The sequence below is a fragment of the Monodelphis domestica genome, chromosome 6, assembly GCF_027887165.1.
Source record: "Monodelphis domestica isolate mMonDom1 chromosome 6, mMonDom1.pri, whole genome shotgun sequence".
Taxonomy (NCBI): domain Eukaryota; kingdom Metazoa; phylum Chordata; class Mammalia; order Didelphimorphia; family Didelphidae; genus Monodelphis; species Monodelphis domestica.
Genome location: NC_077232.1, coordinates 28,721,724 through 28,745,483, shown reverse-complemented (window position 1 = coordinate 28,745,483; position 23,760 = coordinate 28,721,724). Strand labels below are relative to the sequence as shown.

Sequence of the window (23,760 nt, the reverse complement as noted above, 5' to 3'; positions counted from 1 at the left end):
AATCCTTTCCCTTCTCTCAGTTTCCTCATGAGTGACTGGCTCTCTGGGGTCTTTTCCCATCTCTAAACGTTTGATCCCGTGAGCTAGATCCAGGGCGGGCTAAAGTAGCGCCGGGGAAGAGATTTTGTTTAGTTGAACAGAACTGGACGCCCTGCCAGGAGCCGTCAGGGTTCTAGATCCCGGGAGGTGAAGGAACGAGGCCCCGGAATTTTCTAACTCGGTTCCTTTCTACAGCTGTTGCCATAAGACAGCTAGAACGGAAATGCCTGGCCCTTGACAGTTATTGCCAGGGGAGGGAGGCTGGGATCTCTGTCCACCTGCTGAGGCCTCCGTGGCCGAAGCTCTCTCCTTGGACCGATTTCCGTCCGAGTACCAGGATTAGATTAGAATACGGAGCCCCTGGTCAGTAATCATCTCCCTGGTCCCTGGCAAGCGCTCTTCCTGAGGGCAGAGCGGAGGCAAGAAAGGGCTGCGCCTGGACGACGTGGCTGCCCCTTTAAAGGGCGGGTCTGGGAGGGAGGCACGCCCCGAACCTCCTTACTCTCGAGGCGGTTCCTGCATATTGACGAGGGGGCGTGGCGCCCGAGCCAGGCTGGCGGAGCTTGGGTTTCCCTGCTTGGGAGACGGGTAAAGTGACAGGAGAGTGCGGAGGGAGTAGCGGAGCGAGGACGCCTGCAGCACTGAGCCCGAGGCCCCGCGGTTGTCGGCTGCCGGCTCCCGCCCAGCCCCTGGGAGGGGCGGGAGCCCCGCTGCTCCTCATGGACTAGAGCTTTGGCCCGGGCGGAGGAGAGATGCCCACCGTGCGCCCGGAGCCCCGCAGCCCTGCAGCCGGCTCGCCGATGCCCTGAGGGTTCCGGCTCCCGCGCCCAGAACCCACATTCCGGCTGCACCGTCCCAACGAGACCCCGGGGCTGCCCGGGGCTTGCCCGAGACAGCTGCCGGCCTCCACGCAAGCGGGGTGGCTCTGACCGAGCCGGCCAGGAAAGGGGTGCTCCTCCCGCGGCACCTCCCCGGGGCCCCCGCAGCCCGACACCATGGACGCCGTGTTAGAGCCCTTCCCAGCAGACAGGCTCTTCCCGGGCTCCAGCTTCCTGGACCTGGGCGATCTCAACGAGGCCGATTTCCTGAGCAATGCGGTAAGGAAGGCCAGGGGTCTGCGCCCCGCGGCCACTCTCCCCAGCTGCTGCGCGCACGCACACGCGTGGACACACACACGCAGGCAGAGGACCCAGCGCTAACCCCCTGGCGCCGTCTGGCGCCCCTCGGGGTACAGCAGCTGCGACCTGTGCTGGGGCCAGCCCCCAGGAGGGAGGGGCACGAGGGGTGGGAGTAGCGTTTAGAGCCGGAGTGGAAGAATGAGGTGGCCTAGGGAAGGGGACTGGGGCTGGACAGAAACAGCACCCCAGCCCGGGCCCGCCCTCGGGGTCAGGGCACCCGCTCCAGTCCCTCCTTCGGCTGCCCGTCTCAGGGGGAGATGGATGCTGGCTGTGGAAACAATGGGACGCCCTGGAAGGGGCAATTGTACCTCTCTCCCCCTCGGAACCTGGTGTCTCTCCAAGGCAGCTGGCCTGGGACCGGACTCGGAGAGGTTAAGATGTAGCCTTACCCTGCTTCAGCTCTAGCCCTGGGGGCGCCGTCCGAAGCGGCCTTTCTACACAGCTCCAGGGACTCCACGCTGGAGCTTCCACGAGAGGGAGGGGTGGGGAAAAGGTCTGTCTCTCGGTCTCCCTCCTCTCCCCTCTCTATATGATATATATAATTACATCTATATCTTTATCTCTTCCTGCCTGGAGCCCCTTCGGGAACACAGCCTGGATCGATGCCAGACCAGCATTCCGAGCCCCCCCTCCCCCGCAGCCCAGGTCCTGATAGGAAGAGGGACTCCCCAGCACGGAGCTCAGGGACCTGGAAGAGAAGGACAGGGTGGGCAGAGAAGACTCTCATTCCCCTCCCCCTCCCCCTAAGGAAATGTGTCCTCTCTCCAGCAGACTCAGCCCTAAGGCCCTGATGGTGAATGGAGGGGGATGGGGGCAGGGCGTGGGCTCAGTCACGGGAGAAAATCTTTGGCTTTGAAGGGACTTGCCCCGTTGAAACTTCTGGGCCCCGTGTGGCTTGGAGGTGGGCCTGCGGTTTGGAAGGAGATCCAGACAGGATCCCCGCAGGTTAATGTATCCAGGGGGCCAAGTTCCTCTGGATCCTCTATGCCAGCCTTTCTCAGAGCCCGACTAGGTGTCAAACCAGCCATTAGACTCTGAGAACTTTTCCAGAAAAAGCAGAGGACCCAATGCCCCAGCATCTGGAAGGGGGAGCATCCCACCCTGCACCCCCTCTCCACTGGGGAGAGGATCTCCTATTGCAGAAGGGAAAGTGAAGCTGCTAATGGAGTAATAATTGCAGATTGTAAATGCCTCCTTGGATGGTAAGCTCCTGGGGGCAGGGATCTCCCCTCACACACTTTTGGATGCCCATCCAGCACCAGTGTAGCTCCTCAGCTAATTGAAGGGAATGAATGAATTCTAAGAGAAATCAGTGGCAAAGAGGACTGACTTTTAAGTCAGAGGACCTGAGTTTTATTCTTACTTGTTACCACCTGTATGATCCCAGGCAAGACACTTTGTTTCCCCATGCCTCGGTTTCCCCATCTGCACATTGATTGGGGGGAATCAAATCAGATTCGCTCCAAGCCCCCTCTCAGTTTTAAGTCTATGATAGGAACTTCTGTCCATGAGAAAAAGGAGGCAGTCTAGCTCCATACTATAAATCAAATGATGCCTAAAACAACTCCGAGAGACACAAGGGGGATGGGTGGCCTCTCTGGCTGGTGATCGATCCAAAATAATAATAGATAACAACTAGCATTTATATAGTTCTTTAAAGTTTGCAAAATGTTTTTCATCTGTTAGTCCATTAAATCCTAACAACTACCCTGTGTGCTGGGTGCTGTGATTGTCCCCACTTGATAGAGGAGGAAACTAAGGCTCAGAGAGATGATTGGCCTTGGTAGTGAAGGTATTATATGTCATATGCAGGGAGCAGGGAGCTAGCAAGGGTCTGAGTCGGGATTCAAACCCAGAACTTCCTGATTCTCAATCTAATGCACTAATCACTATATCTTTGGGATACCCAAGTGTCCAGCCATTTGGCATCCCTCTTTCATGCTGTCTTCAAATGGAATGGTGGGACAGTCTCTCCCAGATGGGCTCACCATTAGTCAAGAGTTTCCACGGGCTCGAGCTACTGCTGCTTCCTTTGATAACCTGGAAAGCAAACATTGCCTCAATTCCTCTCCCCTCCACCCCCCAATTCTCAGGGACATGCCTGGATCTCTGGGTCTCTGAGTGTTCCCCCCAACTTCCCAGGGAGGAAAGCATTGGGGGGAGGATTCACCTTGCTGTTCCTAGGGACCCACCGCCTCCTTATCGGGGATAGGTTCTTGGCTCTGCCCCAGAGTTGTTCCTTTCTTTGAACAAAGACCCTTCCAGCCCTCCTTTCGGTCCTTCACCCCACCCCAGTTGCTCAATCCCACTGAAAAGGAGCACAAGGTCAGACAGTGCTTTCCAGGCTGGGACTCCATCAAAGAAGTGTGAGCTGTAAGGAGCCTTCATTCTGGGACAGCCCAAAGTCAGATCTGGATATGGGCAGACAGGGTTGTTGAGAGAAGCCTGGGAGGTTAGGGATTGGGAGCCACAGCAGGGAATGGCATCTAAGGGATGCAAGAGAAACCTCTATAGAGTGAAGAGGGCATCAGACGGACAAGAACCATATGAGATAAAACCAGGTGACATATAAAGCACTTTCAAACATTAAAAATATCTGTGATTTCATTGGATGGGGAACTCCCTCCGCTGGTGCAAATTGGCTCTTCTTTGCAATTTAGGGTCTTGGAGAGTTGCTTAGGGCACTGGGAGATGAGGTGACTTATCCAGGGTCCGTATGTTTATGTGTAGTCCTTGAACTCAAGTCTTTGTAACTTCAATCTGACTATAGAGGCGGTAGCTTTTATTATGACTTCTCCTTTCCAGTCCTCAATTTTCCTGTCTATAAAATGGTTCCTTGGCATCTAGGGATTCTGTTGATTCTCTGTATTGAGAAGTCTCTCTCCTCTTCTCCCCAGAGACTGATTGATCTAGAAGGGACCTCAGGCCTTGCATTTCACAAATGAGGAAGGAAACTGAGACCCAAGGAGATTAATTGCCTTGCCCTAGGTGACACAGGGAATAAACAAGAGGGATGAGATTCCAACCTGGGCCCCCACCCCAGTCCTTTCTACTACACCAAATGCACTTGAAGGAAAGGGGAAAAGAATTTCCTCTAAGTGAAAGGATAGAGAGAAACTGTAAGCACTTATGTTGAAATCAGGAAACTGGAGAGCAGGACACTGATTGGTTCTTTTGAAAATAAGGATCAGGAAAAAAAGAAAGTAGGAAAATAGAGGCTGCTCACTATCCATTACACAGGAATCTCTCCCCTCCCCAAAGCCCTGTGATTAAAGCCCCTGGAAATCAACCTTCTTCTCCATCCCCTATTGTTTTCCGTGGGCCATTGGAAGATTCCAGGAGAGGACCCCAGTGCCCATGAATAGGAATAGGGAAGGACCCAATGTGCTAGAGAATAGGTCTTTGGGTCTCTCTGCCCTTCTGTGTTTGGGGTGTCTGATTATGGGAAAAGAGGATTGAGCAGACCCAGGACTCCCCCAGATGCTGAAAGGAACCTTTTGCCCCAGGAAATGGCCCTTGTGGATCCGGGGAAGATCCCCAGCTGGGAGAATGGGAGGGTAGGGTGGGGGAGAGCTGGGGCTGCTGCTGTTTCAGTGTGGACTGAAGTGAAAGCTGTTGTCTTAGAGGGGAGCAGCAGGAAGCTGCCAGTGAGGATGTTTACACAGTAAACTCATTAACTTCCTAACAGATGGGGGAGGTGGGGGATGTGAGGGTCAGAGGTATCCAGGGTTGAGCCCAGGAGAGAGTGATGAGTCTGGTCCAGTCTCCTTCAGTCCCTGCCTGTGCCTTCTGGGAAAATGAAAAGGAGCACCCCTACCCCCACCCCCATCGCCACATTCATGCCCAACCACCGAATTGCCCATGGAAAGTTTAGCAGATTTGAGGCATCAGTGGGGTTTGGGGTCCTCCTATTAAAATGTGTGTCCCTTCACCCCAGGGCCAAGGGGAGGCACCTGGCTGAGATTCTAGCTGAAGCCTTTAGTCTGGAGGTCCTAGAAGTCGTATAATTGATTCCAAATCCTGTGGTTTCCCCTTCCATCTTGAGCTGAGGGAAACCCCCACCCCAGGATTTCGGATTTGGGTGTCAGGGTATTGTTCTTGGCTTTGACTGGCACTTCTCCAGGTCCTAAGATAAATAGGGCGGTGGAACTACCTAGAGAAATACTCTGACTCTTGGGGAGAGAAGAGGAGTCCACAGGCTGTGCTCTGCTCCCCAATTTTGGATCCCACACAATGGCACACTTTCCAGATGGGCCATCCCTTCCTGTGGCGTGGTGTCATTAAGCTCTGAGCTGCTGCTGTCAGTGGTGGAGCTGGAAATGACCTGAGCCATGCTTGCATGCTCCATCGCTCGCTCTTAAGACCAGATCTCCCTTGGGACCAAGAGAAGACAAGAGGGTCATTCAAATACAGTAAATATCTAGTGACCATCTGATATGAGTAAAGCATTATGCTGAGGTGCAAGGGGACACAAAGGCAAATGAGAAACAGCCCCTGCCCTCTAGGAGCATACAATCTAATCAGGCAGTAAAGGTCCAATGGCTGAGAAATACAAGGTGTCTCCAAAGTCTCAGGTCCTTTTTAAGTTTTAGCTTGGGCCTCAGGCACTAAACTTTGGGGGCACTCTGTATCCTTAACCATGTGTGGGACAGTGGGAAAAACAATGAACCTGGTGGTCCTGGATCTTGTGAGTCACCAGATTTGAGTTGGAATGCTGGCCCTGCCATAGGCTCATGACATGACCTTGGGTAAGACACAGTTTATCTAGCTGGACCTCGGTCTTCTTACCTCTAAAATAAAGGGAGTGGGCCAGCTGGCCCCCGAGGTCCCTTGTAGCTCTCCATCACTGTTCCTATAATACAGAACTACTGATTGATTTGGATTTGGGTTCACCTTCAGGATGGGGAATAAAACCAGCTGACTTCTGTAGTTTGGAAACCGTGACTGACTGTCATTGGCACTGAGATCTAACCACTGCGCCCCTGGGCACAGCCTTGATTGCTTGCAGCACCCAGCTCCTCCCCTTCTCCGGGACTTTCCGAGGCACAGTCCCCAGGGACCTCCCTGCTTCAGTCTGGGAACCATCAGTGGGGAGGGGGTTGGAGGCTAGGGACCAAGGCCTCTGGGGAGGGTCCGAGGCCTTCCCAGGAGTATTGTCCTCCCTCTAGATACAGTGTACGGGGGCTACTGCATGGGAGGGAGTCCAGCAGAGAGACTGCCTGGTCCCCTGGCTATCAGAAGGACCCTTTGGTTACCCAGGACCGACTGGGGCTCTTAACTGAGATCCATGTGTCTTCCTTCTCTGCCCGATTGAGAACAGATTTTTCTTTGTTTTTCTCTCAAAGCAATACCCTGACCTTAGAGTCTCCCCCTGGAATGTCTGCACTTCAGCACTGGGGGCTGGCCAAGCAGAGACACCCTATATGATTAGAGGGGCCAATGCCCTAAAAAGCCACAGGAAGCCACCTGGAAAACCCTTCTTTCCCAGTCTTGCTCTCCTGGATTGACCCCCCCCCCACCAGGCAGTAGCAGGGCACCCAGACTGTGGGTTTGCAAGATCCTGGGGTACAGTGGGGAAATGACACAGAGGACCTTGTTTGAATGCTGGCTTTACTGAATGTGCCCCAAGACAAACCATTTTACCTCTGGGGTCCTTGATTCATTTATCTCTAAATGGAGTAGGTGGGATTAGATGGGGAGGGTCTCCTGCAGCCTTCTGATGGTTGAGGATCCCTGCGTGTGAGCTCTCAGAGAGGGGGAATCCTTGAAGATGGGCTCTTAGCTCCAAGTTGTTGATCTGCCTTAGTTGGGAGTCAAGACTCCTGGGAAGCTGGGACTTCTCTGAATCTGGTCTTACCTGAGCTCCATGTACAAAGTTCACTTTGAACCCAGTTTGCTCTGCATTAGTCTAGCCATGGAAGCCCTTATAGAAGGCAGTGTGATAGTGGAAATTAGAGAAGCTAGTTTCACATCTTGACTCAGCTACTAACTGCCTGTGTGACCCTGGCTAAGTCATTTCACTTCTTGGGCTCTGGCTTCCTTCAGCTCTAAAATGGGAGAGGAAGAGCTTTTCTCTAAGGATCTGTTCACTCCAAATGTGACCATCTTGTGGTCCTGCGATATGGAATGTATTCACCAGGGCTCTCCCACACAGACACACAGACACACACGCACACAGGCAGGGTCTCTTTCATCCACATCTGTCCCTCCTTGAATGGAAAGCACTGTCTTTGATCTTGCCTGGCTCCTCTCTCCTGCTGATGCCCTTTCTTCTCTCCCCAGACCCCCCCCCCTTCTGAAAATGCTCCTCTTTCTGAATCTACTGCAGAGGGACATGAGGGGGAGAAAGGTTCATCCATGCTCTTGGCTGGAATTGAGTTTGGGCCCTACTGCTGGGGCAGGACGCATCTGGAGAGGAGGATGGGGGATCCCTGGAGGTGGGTTGTGTATAGGTGGGTCAGGGCCTGAGCTGGGGTACAGCAGGGTACACTGGGGAAAGGAGAGAGTCGAGGAGGCTGGAAGGGCCTGCCTGCCAGGTGGAGTGTGGCCACCAGCGATGGCCTTCAGGACGAGCGTTCTCAGCCCCACTTCCTCGCCTCCGCTTCCATCCAGCGAATCGCCCTGGCTTCAAGGCCAGATTCAGTGTCCCTGCCCAGGAGGTCCAGGACACCCAGCTTTCCTGCTTTCGGGAAGCAGTCTGGAAAGCCCTGTGCCTTTCTCTGCAAGGCAGCCTTGCTTGGGGCCTGCAAAAAGGGATCTCAGTAGGCAGTCCCCTCCCCAAAACAAAACAAATTCTGCCCTGGGGGGAAGAACGATGCCAGCCTTGGAGAGACTCAGTGTCCTCTAAAATCAATACTAACCGGAGCTCACAAGTACATGAAAGCACATTTACAGAAGCCTTTAAAGCTTGCAGAGCTGATTTCTCAGACACCCCTGTGGGGCAGGTAGTGATGGGACTGTTAGCCCCATTTTAGAGAAGAACTGGAGTCACTTCCCTGAGGTTACAGTTAGAAAGGGTCTGAGAAGGGATCCCAACCCAAGTCTTTGGAGGACTTTGGAGCGAAAGGCTGCTATCATTTACCTGTTTAAACCTGAGCAAGTCATCTTCCCACTCTGGACCTCCGGATCCTCATCTGTAAAATGAAGAGCTTGGACCAGATGTTCTCCAAGTTCCCTGACAGCCCTACGAATCTACATCCTAGAAATGACACCATCCTGGAGCCAGCTGTTCTCTAGGTCAGGATTCTGGGCTGCTCAGCAAAACTTGCTGAGTTGAAATAAAAGATGAGGGGGCCTTAGGAAGCCTCAGGCCCTCATATCGGCTCCCCGTGGACAGACTCAACTGGAAGGAATGGGATCTCCCATCCTCTGGACCCAGCCATCCCAGAAGTCTCCCTAGGAGACCGTGGGCGAATCACTTGCCTCTCTGGACGTCAGTTTCCCATAAAGTAGGGGGACTGGGCTAGACCAGAGCTTAAGGTTCCTTAGCTCTAAATTCTATATTTTACAGGTCTGATTTTTATTTCCCTTGGAAAGTATTGGGGTGAGCTGCTCCCCTCTAGGAATGGGAAGGTTGCTTTGCCTTATTTCTGCACAGGAGGACTAAGGCACCATGCATAGTGGAGCAGCCCTTTAGAGAAAACCTCACCTCCTCTATCCCAGCCTTGATCTCCAGCCTCAGGGTCTCTGTTTATTGGGGGGGGGGTATATCTGATCCACATGAGCTAAAACAACACTGTTTCTCCCTTGAACCCCATCAGCTGCATTGACAGCCCCAAGCTGAGTCCTCAGAGAGAAAGAGTTCAGACACCTGGGCATCATGGCTTGATGGAGTTATCTGATTTTTCTAAGCCTCAGTTTCCTCATCTGTAAATGAGTGTGTGTGTGTGTGTATGTGTGGAACTAGACAACTCCTAATATTCCTTCCAGTTGTTACATTTATGTATCATCTCTATTATATAATAATATTACACTATGATTCCCAGTCAGCCCTTTTGGGGAGGGGTGGTCAGAGAACCACAGACTGAGGGTCAGAAGGATTCTTAGAGATGGCCTCTGCCTTCTGGGGAAGGACCCCTGAGCTCAGACCCTAAATGCGACCCTGCCAGGCACATTTGGAGGAGAAAGAGGGACGCAAGTCTCCTTCTGACCCCAGTTCCTCCCTCCCTCGCTCCCTCTCTCTCTCTCTCTCTTTGCATCTCTCCCTCCTCTCTCTTTCTCTTTCTCTCCATCTCCTCCCTCTCTTTCTCTCTCTCCATCTCTCTCTCTCTATCTCTCCCTCCTCTCTCTTTCTCTCTCTCCATCTCCTCTCTCTCTCCATCTCTCCCTCCTCTCTCTTTCTCTTTCTCTCCACCTCCTCCCTCTCTTTCTCTCTCTCCATCTTTCTCTATCTCTCTCTCCATCTCTCCCTCCTTTCTCTTTCTCTCTCTCCATCTCCCCCTCTCTCTCTCCATCTTCCTCCCTCTCTCTCTCCATCTCTCCCTCCTCTCTCTCTCTCTCCATCTCCTTCTCTCTCTCTCCATCTCCCCCTCTCTTTCTCTCTCTCCATCTCCCCCCCCTCTCTCTCCATCTTCCTCCCTCTCTCTCTCCATCTCTCCCTCCTCTCTCTTTCTCTCTCTCCATCTCCTTCTCTCTCTCTCCATCTCTCCCTTTCTCTTTCTCTCTCTCCATCTCCCCCCTCTCTTTCTCTCTCTCTCTCTCCATCTCCCCCCCCCCGTGTCTCTCTCTGTGTCTCTCTCTGTCTCTGTCTCTCTCCATCTCCCCCCCTCTGGGTGTGTGTGTCTCTCTGTCTTTCTCTCTGTCTGTCTCTGTCTCTGTCTCTGCCTCTCTCTCCCTCTCTCTCTCTCTCTCTCTCTCTCTCCCTCTCCTTCTCTCTCTCCATCTCTCCCTCTCTCTTTCTCTCTCTCCATCTCCCCCCTCTGTCTCTGTCTCTCTCCATCTCCCCCCCCCCGGGTGTGTGTGTCTCTCTGTCTCTGCCTCTCTCTCCCTCTCTCTCTCTCTCTCTCTCTCTCTCTCTCTCTCTCTCTCTCTCTCTCTCTCTCTCTCTCTCTCTCCCCATCCAACCCAAGCTTGAATCTGTCTTCTCGGCCAAGAGCACAGTGTCCCCACCGGCTCGTCCCATCACTCCAGATCAGAGCCAGCCGAGGCTCTGCGAGCCAGCCAGGGCTGCAGAGAAACGCCAACTGCTGCTCCTCCCTGGGAGAGCCACTCCCTCCTGTAAGGTTCTGGGAGGATTTGGGGGTGGGGGGAGGAATCAGGGGCCAAAGACCAGACCAGAGCGACCCCCAGGGGAGAGCTGAGCCAGTCCTCTCCTCTGTGCCCAAGGCCCAACTTCCCTCCCTCCAATGGGTCCTGCCTCTCCATCCTGTCCTCTCCACTTATGGAACAGGCTGAGATGGACTAACGGCTTGAGGTCATGATTTCTGAGTACCAAAAACTCTGAGAAAAGCAGAACTTGGAGCCCAGAAGGCTCCCTTCCCCCTGCCGCCCGGGGCCCGGGATTCAAGCTTTCTGTCTGAGCCAATCACATTGGTCTTGTGAAGCCCAGCAGCTGCTCTGGCCACCCAGAGGATGGGCAAGTCTTCCCTGGACCTCCGCTTATCGGTCTCCATCCATGCCGGCCAGGCTGGCCCCCGATGTCCCCTGGCTGGGCCTGGGATCCTTGGCTTTGGCAAGGAGAAGGGACCCTTCTCTGCCCTCTGCTCCTTCCGGGGGCTGGAACCACATTGCCCATTGGGATAATCCCATTTGAACTCGCACACACATGCGTGTTACCCCCTAGACGCCGCCGTGTCCCGGGGCTGCCCCCCATGTGGGGTTCCCTGGCAGGCTGGGGACAGCTTGGGCTGTTTTCTGCCCTTTGGGGGCTGCCCTGGGAGGGAGAAGCCCCCGGTGAGGAGATTGGCCAAAAAGATGAAAGAGGAAAGAAGTCTGGGGGGGCGGGCGGGGGAGAGCGTGTGAGGGACGGGAGAAGGGAAGATGATGGAGGTAGAGCTCTGTGCTCAGCACATTCCTGAGACATCTGGAGCAGCTGGAAGGGCCCCAGCTGGAGGGGCTCGCCCGCGCAAGCTGCGCTCCGAGTCCCCCCGCTTGGGGTCTGCTTTGGTCTGGGCACCTGGACCTTCCCACCACGTGGTCCTTCCAGGCTGGGGGGGGCAGCTGCCTCGAGGGATCCTCTGCAGCCCGGCCGGGGAAGGGCGTGGCTGCTCGGACAGGCTGACCCCAGGAGCCGATGGGGTTTATTTTGGGGGGAAACCAGCAGAGGAGGAGGGCCGTTTCCCATCAGGAGAAGGAGGAAGCCAGCCCCGCTTGAGCCTCTGAAACTTGTTCTGGGGGGGCTGCGACAGCGTCAGAGACCAACTGCGACCCTTTCCTTTTACAGCTGAGGAAACTGAGCCCCGGAGAGGTGGCGCCTGTCCGCGCTGCCCCCTGAATGCCCTGCCTGGTGTGGGAGGGACGGTCTTGACTTTGGGGGTGAGTGTCAGGCCCCGGCTCCGAGACCGCCCCCCAGAACCTCCCCATCCGCGTCTGGGCCCCTTTATGCCAGCTGTCGGCTCTCTAGCCGAGCCGGGGTTCCGGGTTCTGCAGAGTTCTGGCCTCGGGGGGACAGAGATGTTTCTCAGAGCTTCGGGGGAGAAGGCAAGGGCAGGCCAGCCAGAATTCGGGGTCCCTCCCCAGAGGGGGCCCCGCGCTCACCCCTCCTCCAGGGCCGAGCCGCCGAAATAGCCAGGCTTGCCGCGCTCGGCTCCTTCCAAAAATAAAACCTGAGGAAAATTCAAGCGGGGCCGCTGACCTCTGGAAGCAGGAACGGACGGCTGGCCGAGCGGGGAGGGAAGAGGCCAAGGGAATTCCAGCCAAAGCCCTGGAGCCCGGCCTGTCGGGTGCAACCCGAGGAGCTCCCTCCAGCTGGCCCCTCGCCAGGGGAACAGCCAAAACTCCATTCACACCCTCCGAGGAGGCCCCAGGGAGCCCAGGGAGGAGGCCAAGGAGGCTCGGGGAGCCCAGGGCCAGCGGAGAGCCTCGGAGAAGCAGCCCAGCCGGCCGGGGGGAGAGGGGTGGCAGGAGGGGGCTGCCCTCCGCCGTCCTCCTCCTGCCCGCCCTGGCAGAGCACAACTGCCCCCTCTTGGAACTGGCCCAGTAAACTCGGGTGCCCTAAAACCGATGCCGCTCGACATGGGAGGAAACTGAGGCACGCCTGCAGGCTGTGGCGAGGCCTTTTCCTGGGATCCCTGAACCTGGGTCCCTTCATTCCAATATGTCTGGTGCCCCCATCCTCTATGGAATTAATCCTAATAAATGGCGCCCTGAAGTTTGCAGAGCTTCGACCCTGAGAACTTGTATCGCGTCGTCCCCATTTTATAGAGGAGGAAAGCCAAGCCCAGAGAGAAGGAACTTGCCCGCCCTTGCACCGCTTGTAAGGGTCAGAGGCGGGATTTGAACTCGGGTCTTCATGGGTTCGATTCTAACTTCAGACACTACATCCGACGGCCGTTTGGCCTCTACCCGCACCGCCGGCCCTTCGCAGAGCCGCCGGCACACCGTAAGCGCCTAATAAATGCTCCGCGGACGGACCGACTGAGCGACGTGTCCGAGTCCACAGGGGAGAGGCCTGCGCGTGGCCGGCGGGCCTCCTTTGGCCCCGGGCTGGGCTTGTCCTTTTCCTCTGGGAGGCAGGAGAAGGAGGCCGGGAGGGGGAGCCTGACACAAAGGGAGGAAGCGTTTGAGGGACCAGCAGCCCCTCCGCCCGCCCGTGGCCCTGCGAGGGAGAGGAAGCGCCCGCCGGGCAGCATCCTTGCCATGGTTCCACGGTGGCCCATGAGGAAGTTTTTCCTTCCATCAGGCCTAAACCAGCCTCCGCGAAGCTCCCCTGGCCGGCGCCTCCCGTGACCTGGCCTCAACTCTGCCGGCTGCCAAGGCTCACCTAGGCCAGCCGCTGGGCCCAGGGGGCGGCGTGGGGCGGGCTGCAGAGACCCTTCCTGGGCAGACGGCCGGAGGGGACGCTGCGCCATGACCAGGGAGGAGGGTTCGAGGCCGCAGACCCCCAGGACACCCCCAGCCCGCCATGCTTTCTTGCCCGAGTTCTCTGAACTCAGGCCAAGGTTTGGTTCCCTACCAAGACTCCTCCCTGGAATCCAGCTCTGAGTCCCAGGCGGGCCCACCCTGGGGGACGGTGGGGGGGGGGGGGGCTTTTAAAGGGGCAGCACCGCCGCGCATCCTGGGACCCAGGAGTCCGGGAAAGGGGCCTCTGGGGTTAGGCTAGGAACTGGCTGAGAAGGGAATCATCTTCGTCCTCCAAGTCAGCCCAGCCATCCACAAATGCTTCTGAAGGCCTTACTGTGGACCAGGTGGAGCGTCAGGGGACCCGGGTTCTAATCCTGACCACCCCTCCCTACCTCTTTTTCCATCTATTCAGAGTTGGAAGGAGTTTTAGAAGGCGAGTCTAATCTGCTCGTTTTACAGTTGAGGAAACAGAGGCCCGGAAACACCAAGTGACTGGCTCAGAGTCACACAGCCAGGAAGTGTCCGAGGCAGGATTCAAACTCGGGTCTTTCTGGCCCCAAGTGTAGCCCTTGAGCTTGGGGAGTTCCCTCGTCCTTGGATGAGCTTCTTGATCTATCTAGACACTGGGGGCTTGGAGCGGATGATGGCCAAGCTCCTTCCAGCTCCAGAGCCTGGGATGCTGAGGCATCGCCCTGGTTTCTGCAGGGCAGAGTGAGGGGTGGCCATGCATGGAGAGATTTCATGCTTTGCAACCGTAAAAGCAAAGATACAGATCTACAGCCCTCTGTAGAGGACTTGGCAAACTTTAAATCCATCTATTTGTACATCTGGGTTTGTAGATAGATGCTTTGTAAACTTCAAATACATGCATTTATAGGAGTACCCACAGGATGCTCGGGGAACTTTATAGCAGCACAGAGATGTGTATTATGTATTATATATATATATTATGCAAACATAAAAGCAAAGCTACAGACATAGCACGAGATTGTGCTTTGCAAACTTTAAAAAATATGCATGCGTATATTTCCACATATATGTACATCATATAGAATACTTTGCAAACATGAAAACATAATCTATATGCAGAGAGTGCTTTGCAAGCTTTAAAACTTTTTGCATCTATATAATATACATATATTTGCACATATATAATGTTTGGCAAACTTGAAATCTATTTCCACGTATACATACATTATATAGAATACTTTGCAAACATGAAAACATAATCTATATGCAGAGAGTGCTTTGCAAACCTTAAAACTATTTTTGCACCTATATAGTATGCATATATTTGCACATATATAATGTTTTGCAAACTTGAAATCTATTTCCAAGTATACATACATTATATAGAATACTTTGCAAACATGAAAACATAATCTATATGCAGAGAGTGCTTTGCAAACCTTAAAACTATTTTTGCACCTATATAGTATGCATATATTTGCACATATATAATGTTTTGCAAACTTGAAATCTATTTCCACGTATACATACATTATATAGAATACTTTGCAAACATGAAAACATAATCTATATGCAGTAAGTGCTTTGCAAACTTTAAAACTTTTTGCATCTATATAATATACATATATTTGCATATATATAATGTTTGGCAAACTTGAAATATATCTACATGCATATATGAGCTATATGGTGCTTTGCAAATGTAAAAGCAAAGCCATATATGTTGTCAGTACTTTGCAAATTTTAATATAGATGCACACAGATGTTTACATGAGATACTTTGCAAACTTGAAGTAATATCTACACATATTATATGTAATACATTGCAAACATGAAAATAGAGAGAGTGCTTTGCCAACTTTAAAAATATAGATACACATAGATGTTTCGATAGAATGTTTGCAGACTTGAACTATCTCTATACATATATATGTTCTACGTAATACTTTGCAAACAAAAACATATAGAGAGTGCTTTGCAAACTTTTAAAATGATGTATACACATATATGTCTGTATATAATGTCTGGCAAGCTTGAAATCTATCTACACATATATGTATGTTATATTTAATACTTTGCAAAGATAAAAGCAGAGTGCTTTGCAAACTTAAAATATACATATATGCCCATATGTTTATATATAGAATATTTTACAGACTTTATAGCTACACCTATATATAGTGCTTTGCAAACATAAAAGCAAAGCTCTCTATTTCCCGGCATACAAACTGCTGTGCAAGCTTTAAATATGTGTGCGTGTATATACATGCACATGCTTATGTCTATACTGTCTCATCTAAGCCTCACCGTAACCCCACGAGACAGGTATTGCCCAGGTCATCCCATTTTCTGGATGGGGAGGCTGAGGCTTGGATAGGCTAAATGACCTGCCCGTGGTGGGTGTCCTGGGCTCTGCCCGCGTCCCCTGTGCCAGGTTGGCAGACAAGGGGTGCAGGACCCAGAGAGAAGGGAGAAGGCTCGCCTGCAGGCCATCCTGATCTTCATGGGAGCCTGGCAGGCCCTGTGCTCTGCCATAGTGGAACCGGTGCCAGTCCTGGTGTTGCCAGCCTATGCCAGTTACAGCTAATCCCGGCCTGGGGCTGCGCCCCTTGCCATCGGCCTCCTCAGCCCAGACAGGGCTTGGCTTCCCGGTTGGAGGACAGCCGCCCAGTCTGATGGCTGATGCCCGCCGAGGGAGGAGCTGGATCTGGGTGCGACGGCGGCACACTAGCTTCCCACAGGGGACACTCTGGGGGTGGGAGTGGGGAGCGCGCCTGGAGGAAGGGATCCCTGGGCAGGGGCAGGGACAAAGGCTTCCTCTGGGGTGGGAGCGCTCAGGGATTTTGTATTGGGTCTGGGGTGAGAATCCCAGCTCCTGTTCCACCTCCCCCGAGCCTTGGTTTCCCCATTTGTAAACTAAGGTCTCTGGGCTTCCGAGGCCCCTTGCAGCCTGGAATCCAGGCCAGTCAGTCTGCAGGACCCCCTCCCCGTTCAGACGCTGTCAGGAATGGCTGGAGGACCCCATGGGGGAGCTTGGGTCCGGCGGGTAGGAGGTGCCCATTTGCCTTTCTTTCTTCTTTTATTACTCTCTGACTCTGGCACGGACGTTCCCCCCTCAGAGCCGGCTCTGCCGCCCCCAGGCTTGGCTCCTTCCCCAGGGTCTTGCACCCCACGCGGTGAGTGGGCAGGGCCTGCTGGAAGCCCTGAGCTCTGGGTTACATGACACGGCAATCCCAGACACATGGCTGTGTGTGTGTGCACTCCCCTGCCTAGGAATTCCTGCTTATTCAGTCAGCTGGGCTCTGTGGTGGGAGCTTTGGGAGAGGGAAAATATGAAACCTCTTCATGGGCTGCCCGTGGGATTGGGGAGGGCAGGGGAGGGACGGGGAGCTGAGGCTGGACTCACCCCCTGCCCCCTCCATCCTTACTCTGGGTCAGGAAGCCTCCTCAGGGCCCAGGATGGAAGTGGAGGGCTCAGCCAGGGTGGGGCCGGGGAGCCCCTCGTTCCTCCCCCTCGGGCAGGGGGCTGGTGCTGCAAGAATGGAGCCCCCCCTCCTTCCAGGCCCCAGAGAGGGCTGGGTGGTGAGCACAAATAGTGGCCCGGATGGGAGGAAGAATAGCAGGAAGCCCAGAAAGTTGTGGGGCTCAGAAGGCAGGCAGAGGGGGGCTTTCTGCCTGGAACTGGGGGAGTCCCCCCATCTGGCAGCTAGTTCTGATCCCCCCATTCCCCCAGAACGGGGCTGGCCCTGGACATCAGCTGGAAGGGAAAGCACCAGATTGGGCTGAGGGGACCCAGGGTGGAAGCTCGGGAGTGATGCTCCCAGACTCCCTACACAACCTCACCAAGTCATCTCCTTTCTACGGATGTCCACGTAAAATGTGTGCAGTGGCCTCTGCCCTTCAGAGCCCTTCCAGCCCCAAATCCTGTCATCCCTGTGTCAGGGGGCATTGCTACTGAGTAGACAGAGCACTGCACTGGAGTCAAGAAGAGCTCGGTTCAAATCCTGCCTCCCTTTCCTCTCCAATAAAATGGGGATGTGAAAGGAAGGGATTTGACTCAGTGGCTTCTGAGGTTCCCTTCCAGTTCTAGGATCCTATTGTCCAGCCGAGACAGCCCCTCCTTTGCCCCTAAAGACAGAGTGACTCAGGCAGTGGCCCTTCAGACCCAGGAATGAGACAGCATTTGGTGACCAAGAGGAAAGTAACTCCTCAGGAATGTACCTCTCCCCTAGAGGATGGGGGCCTCCCCGTAGGGGGTTGGGGGAGGCTGGGTAAAATGTGAGCAAGCTTGTCTCCCATCTAGCTCTCCCTGGGCAAGAATTTCCCAACACTGGGATGTTCTCTCTTCCCTTATCTTCCTCTGTCTGGATCTGCATCGGTCTCCTCCCAGGGCTCCTAGCAAGGGGCATCAGAGGCAGGGGATGGGAGTAGACAGTAAACGTGCCCCGGGGGTCAAATGAGAGGAAATGGGGTGGGGAGGGGAGCCCCGAAGCAAGGAGTGGTGATGGAGCCCGGTGGAGGGGGCCTGTAGTAGTGGGATGCTGAGAGACCTAGGAAGACTGGCTCCCAGGGAAGGAGACGGCCGGGGCTGCATTAAGGTTCTCAGAAGAGTGATCGCCACTGCCCGGCACTCTTCTCATCTATTAGGGAGACTCCCAGAAGCCTGAGCAGCTGTTAGCCTCTTTCCTAGGGTTCCCTTCTCTGTGCTGGAAGAGGGGCCAAGAGGAATAAAAGCTGCGGGATTTCTAGCCTCGGGAGCCCCCAACACGGCTGTCCCTTCATTTCAAAAGGCCGGGGGTGTTCCTAGTCCCCCAAGTCCGGTTCGAGTGGGGGAGGGGGGAGGGGACAACTCCCGGTCCACTCTTCCACTGGGAAGCTCAAGGTCTCCGGGGCAGCTTGACCCCGAGGTCCCAGCCGCCCAGGGAGGAGTCTTCCTGCTCCGGAGCCTGGGTTCCAGTTATCGCCCTTGTCTGGGGGCCCCGGGCCACCCCGCATGCCTGTGCCGGGCCGCCGGGAGCCGCGGCTCCTCCGTCCTAACCCTGCACTCCTCCCGATCCCATCCCGTTCCCTGGGCAGCCTCCACAGCTGGCTCCGCTCGCTGCCTCTTCCTATTGGCCGCGGGCCGCAGGGAGCCGACCAATGGACGGGCGGCATTCTCCTGGAGGGGAGAGGGAGGCTGGCTGGTGGACCGCTCCGCGGGGGATGGGGGGAGGTTCCGCTCTTAACCCTGTGTGGGCCGCGGGGCAGCGGGAGGGGCTCGAGCTTTCCCGGATCTCTGGACGTGGGCATGGGCTAGTGTAGGAGGCGATTATGGTGAGGACATCACCAGGAAGACTCCTGGGGAGAACCGAGAGGCAGAATCTGAGTTGTAGGTGGCAATCTAGTATTCAGTCGACAAACATTCGTGAAAGCGGGGCACTGTCGATCTGAGGATGCGGAGGCAGAAATGACAGACCCCTGTCTTCCTCTGGCTTACACTGGGCTACAAATGTGCAAAATAAAAGGCTTGTACCACTCTACTTTCTCCCCAATCCCATCTACCCCCCCCCCTTTTGTAGAGTAGGAGATCTAGGAGAAATAGCAGGAGCCCTGCCAGATGTGGTGCTAAGGCTACCTGCCCCTTCCGTGGGGAAGGAGCAGTTGATTGTAGGATAAAGGGCCAGAGACCCACGGGAGTCATCATTCCAGCCCCACCTCCTCCCTGTATGGAGGGGGAAACTGAGGAAGCTCAGGAGAAGGGAAATGACTTGCCAAAGGTGACCCAGATAGCAAGCAGCAGAGCCAGAATCTGAACCTAGACCCTCCCTCTGAAGGCTGACACCAGCAGTGAGGTCTGTGAGCAGCTCATTCCTCTCTGGGAGGGCAGAGCAGGCAGCTGTACATGTCGCAGCTGGAAGGAAGATTTATGTTGGCACGACTGTAGGAAAAATATTTAAAGAGAAGGGGAGAACAATTCTAACGTTTCCCGGCTGTTTTCCATACCTCCAGTCCTCCACCTCCCACCCTGGAGGACCCTGAACCTCCTGGACACCCACCTTGCAAACCCAGAGCCCTTTGTTTGGGGCTGCAGGAGTTGATGGAGAGGTCAGCCTCGGCAGCTCCAATCTGAAGGGAAGGGGAAAGCTCCCTGGGATGTGGAGAGGGCCGGTGCATGCACAGGACAGGGTCCGAGGGGCTGTTGTCCCCCAGGTCTGGAGCTGGAGGGGAGGAAAGGAAAAGACCCTGTGGGCAACGTCTGGGCTCTGAGTGCCCAAAAAGTGCCCCAGTTGGAAGGAGACTTTGGAACGCCATTGGGTGGTCGGACTCAAACTGGGGTGTGTGAACTTGACCAGTAACCCCCACCCCATCCCCAGGCTAGTCAGTGGGGAGGAAGAAAGGGACCTTGGGATGAGATCATAAACCAAACTTGAAGCTGGAAGGGACCTCCAAGGCCACTGAGTCTAGCCCCACCCACCCACCTCCTTTGAGAGGGTTTGAAACCACCTGCTTAGGGCCACCAGTCAGAGCTGGAAGAGCTGGGGCTCTGGCCCAGGCCCTCTAACTCGAAATCTGGGGCTCTTCCTCCATCCCCCGTACACTCCCCCAGCTCTCCCCTTTAGCCCCTCAAGTCCTCACCCCTTGTTTGACACAGGGCAAAGCCACGGTCCAGGGAAGGTAAATGGTTCACTCTTGTCCAAAACTCTGGTTGGTGCTCAGTCTTCCCATGAGTCAAGTCAAATCAAATCAATTGAGCAAACACTTGCTAGTGGTTCCTACTGTGTGCCAGGTGCTAGGGGTGCAAAAATGAACGATAACCCAGATCTGTCTTCAGGAAGCTAACAGTCCCTGACACCATGGATGCTTTGGGGGAAGAGGGAGGAAGATTTGGCCCCAGAGGACCTGAGTTCAGATCCTAGCTTTGACAAGGACCTACTTAAGTGACCTCGGGCAAGTCACTCTCTTGGCCTCAGTGTCTTTCTTCATCTATAAGATGAAGAGATTGGACTACATGATTTCTGAGACTCCCTTGAGCTATAAATCTATGAAGCTGTCTATGTGCCAGGCCCTTTACAAGGTCATAGGATAATAAGAATAAGTGGTTGTCAGTTATAGAACACCAATTGTATGCCATAAAGTAACACCTATTATATGGCATAATGTGGCCATATGTGTTAAGTGCTTTATAATTATCTCATTTGACCCTCAAAAAAACCCTGGAGGGTAGATGCCCTCATGATTCCTTCTTTTTTTTTTTAACCCTTACTTTGGGTCATAGAATTCATAGGTTCCAAGGCAGAATAACTGTTAGGGGTAGGCAAATGGGGTTCAAGTGACTTGCCCAAGGTCATATAGCTAGAAGTATCTGAGATCAGACTTGAACCCAGGACCTCCCATTTCCATGTATGGCTCTCTACCCACTAAACCACCACACTTCCCCTTAAGATCCCCATGTTACAGATGAAGAAACAGAAAAACAAAAGTGAAAGCATCTGCCCTTGAGGAGCTTACATTCTATTCAAGAGACCCAAAATACTAGATAGAAAGCAAGTACAAAATAAAATAAGTGAGAGGGAAGTTAATATTTTAGAGATTTACAAATATTATCTCTAGCAATCCATACAACAGCCATATAAGGAAGGTGCTATTCTTATCTCTCTTTTACAGTTGAAGAAACTGAGACAGATTAACAGTAAAGTGACTTAACTAAAGCTTAGCTAAGTGGGAGACCTTGACCTTCCCTTTCAGAACTAGAAAAATCTAACCAAAAAGTAAAAAGAAAGAAGTAAAGGAAGTGAATGAAATGTTAGAAAAATTAGAGTTTATAGATATCTAGAGAAATTTGAATAGGGATAAAAAGGAATATACCTTCTTTTCAGCAGCACATGGTACATACACAAAAATTGGCCATGTACTAGGACATAAAAACTTCACAACCAAATGCAGGAAAGCAGAAATAATAAATGCAACTTTTTCAGATCATAATGCAATAAAAATAATAATCAATAAGGATTGATGGAGAGGCAAATGAAAAATTATTTGGAAACTAAATAATCTAATTCTTTAAAATGAATGGGTCAAAGAACAAATAGAAACTATCACTGATTTCATTAAAGAAAATGACAATAAGAGGACAACATATCAAAATGTATGGGATGCAGCTAAAACAGTAAGGTCACTTGGCTAGCAAATATCTGTGGCTAGATTTAAACTCAGATCTTCCTGGCTTCAGAAGGTCTAGAGCTCTTGTCACTTTGCCACTTAGTTACAGAGATGGATAGGGTCAAACAGCTAGTGTCTGAGGCAGATTTTGAACAAAGGCCTTCTCAATTCAGAATCTAGCATTATCACTACCCCCTGTTGCTTCTCTCTGTTAGGGCTTCTCCAAAGGCTTTGAGGGCTGTGGTGGAGGGGCTGTGGGAGTGCTTCAGCCTGCGGTTCCCAGCACCCCAGTGCTGAGCTTAATCCAGAACCTTATCGGGAATGGGGGTTATTGGGAAGGAGGGGGTGACTGGGAGGAGGAAGGTAGGTTCTGTAAGTTACTAGGGAGCCCCCAAGAGAGAAGGAGGAATACTCAAAGAAAAATAGTGACTCTCACTACTAGTACTGCTCATGCCCCTTGGCTGCCCCCTCCCCATCAAGGAATACTCCTTTTGAAACTTGGGAAGCCAAGTATTCTGCTGGATTTTGGCTGCCTCAGCTATGGGGGTGGGGAGGAAAGGAAGGGAAAGGAAGGGAGGAGGGGGGTGAACCAGAGAGGGGATGGGGCAGATGTGGAGCCCTGGACCAAAGATCCAGTCTGGGGGGTTCTGGTTTCCCTAGAACTGAGGCCCCTAGGGACCTGGCCTCCAAACACTGGGGAAAAGGCCCCTCAAGCCCAAGAGGGTGGGAGTGAGGGGCCTCGTTGGCAAGGCCTTATCTCCTGAGAAGAAGCTGCTGGAGGAATACCTTAAGGACTGACTCACCCCCTTCTGTCCCCTCCCCTTCCAGCTCCCAGCCTTAGTCCGATAAGGGAGATCCAGGAGGAAAATTGGGCAAGGAACCCCAGCTAAGGACCGGCAGGGTGGGGGGGCTGCTCTGGCAACGTGGCTAGGTCCATAGGCTACATGCAAGTGAGGGATGAACTCTGGGGCTAAGGAAGAGGCACATTTAGCTAGCGTGTGAACAGATGTCACCGTTACTCAGATGAAAACATTCCCACATGTTTCTAGGCAGAGGGCAGAAATGGAAATCTGGGTTTCTCCAGCAGGCCCTTGACCTCCTTTTCCCTCTGCTTCCAGACTCTCTTATCCAGGGACTGCTTGGACAGGGGTTACCCCTACCCCCACCCACCCCCAGAGCAGGGGCTCATTTCCAAGATTGGGGGGTGTGCACTAAAAATGGCAATGGGAGGTCATAGAAGGGTCACAGGGCTGGGATTTGAGAGCTTGACATTCCATTCCTAGAAGCAACTCAATCTGTAACCTTGGATTAAGTGACTTGATCTTTCCAGGCCTTGGTTTCTTCATCTGTCAAATGGGAATTCCTATCTCATATTCCTGTTGTAAAGATCCTAAGGAAGTAACTTGAGAAGTCAAATGCAGTTGGAGAGAGAGAAAGAGAAAGAGAGAGAGAGAGAGAGAGAGAGAGAGAGAGAGAGAGAGAGAGAGAGAGAGAGAGAGAGAGAGAGAGAGGGAGAGAGAGAAATCTGGGGATTTTAGAGGACCACAAGCTCAGTATGTCCGTCCATAGTGAGAAATGGCAGCTATGAAAGCTCATATGATCTTGGGCCACATGAAGAGAGGCAGAACTTCCAGGAATAAAGAAATGGTAGTCTTGCTATTCTCTGCCCACACTGAGAGTGCTCAGGATTTAGAAAAAATGTGGATTGTTTTGGAAAGCTTCCAAAGGAGGGCTACTGGAATCAGGAGGGTCTCCGGGTCATGCCATATCAAGATTGGGTGAAGAAACTGGGAATGTTAATCCTGGAGAAAAGCCTGATGTGGAATAGAAGAGTCATGTTTAGGACTCTGAAGGAAGAGGGCTGAGTCTTGTTCTGTTTGACCCCAAAAGGGCAGAACCAGGAGCCATGGGAAGAAAGAGTTGCAAAGAGTTAGACTTGGGCTAGCTGACTTTTTAGCCACTAGAATTGTTCCAGAGTAGAATAAGCCATTTGGATTCTCCTGGAGGTCTTCAGGCAAAGGCTGGCGGACCACCGCTCGGTATGCCGCAGAGGGAACGCCTCTTCAGGTTGGGTCAGACGAGGTAGCCACTGAGGTCCCTTCTGATTCTCAAATTCTGTGATTCTGATTTTGTGGTTCCGTGAGAGTTCTATTTCTGCTGAGAAGGGAGCCTCTCGGTGCCTGGCCAGATTCATGAAAGTCATGGCTAAGGAATCCCTTGGCTTGGCTCTCTGGCTCAGGAGGTGTAGCCCAACTCCAGTTTCACGGTGTTCTGGGGCTTTTGGCCTCATAGCTCTATTACAGTCATTTGAAGGAACTGGGCATGTTTAGCATGGAGAAGAGAAGATTGAAATTGGGGCTGGTTTGGAATATGGTAACCATCTTCAAGGCTCTGACTGGCTACTGAGTGGGAGAAGAATTAGACCTGTTCAGCT

General features: G+C 53.2%; 1 protein-coding gene across 1 annotated transcript in view; it reads left to right on the top strand.

The window, feature by feature from the left end:
* The first annotated feature begins 599 nt into the window (after positions 1-599).
* The window catches only part of CREB3L1 (cAMP responsive element binding protein 3 like 1), a 53,154-nt gene continuing 29,993 nt past the window's right edge, over positions 600-23,760 (top strand). Inside the window, 1 exon segment of the mRNA XM_007497380.3 lies at positions 600-1,136. Coding sequence (XP_007497442.2) covers positions 1,035-1,136 — 102 coding nt within the window. The 5' untranslated portion in view covers positions 600-1,034.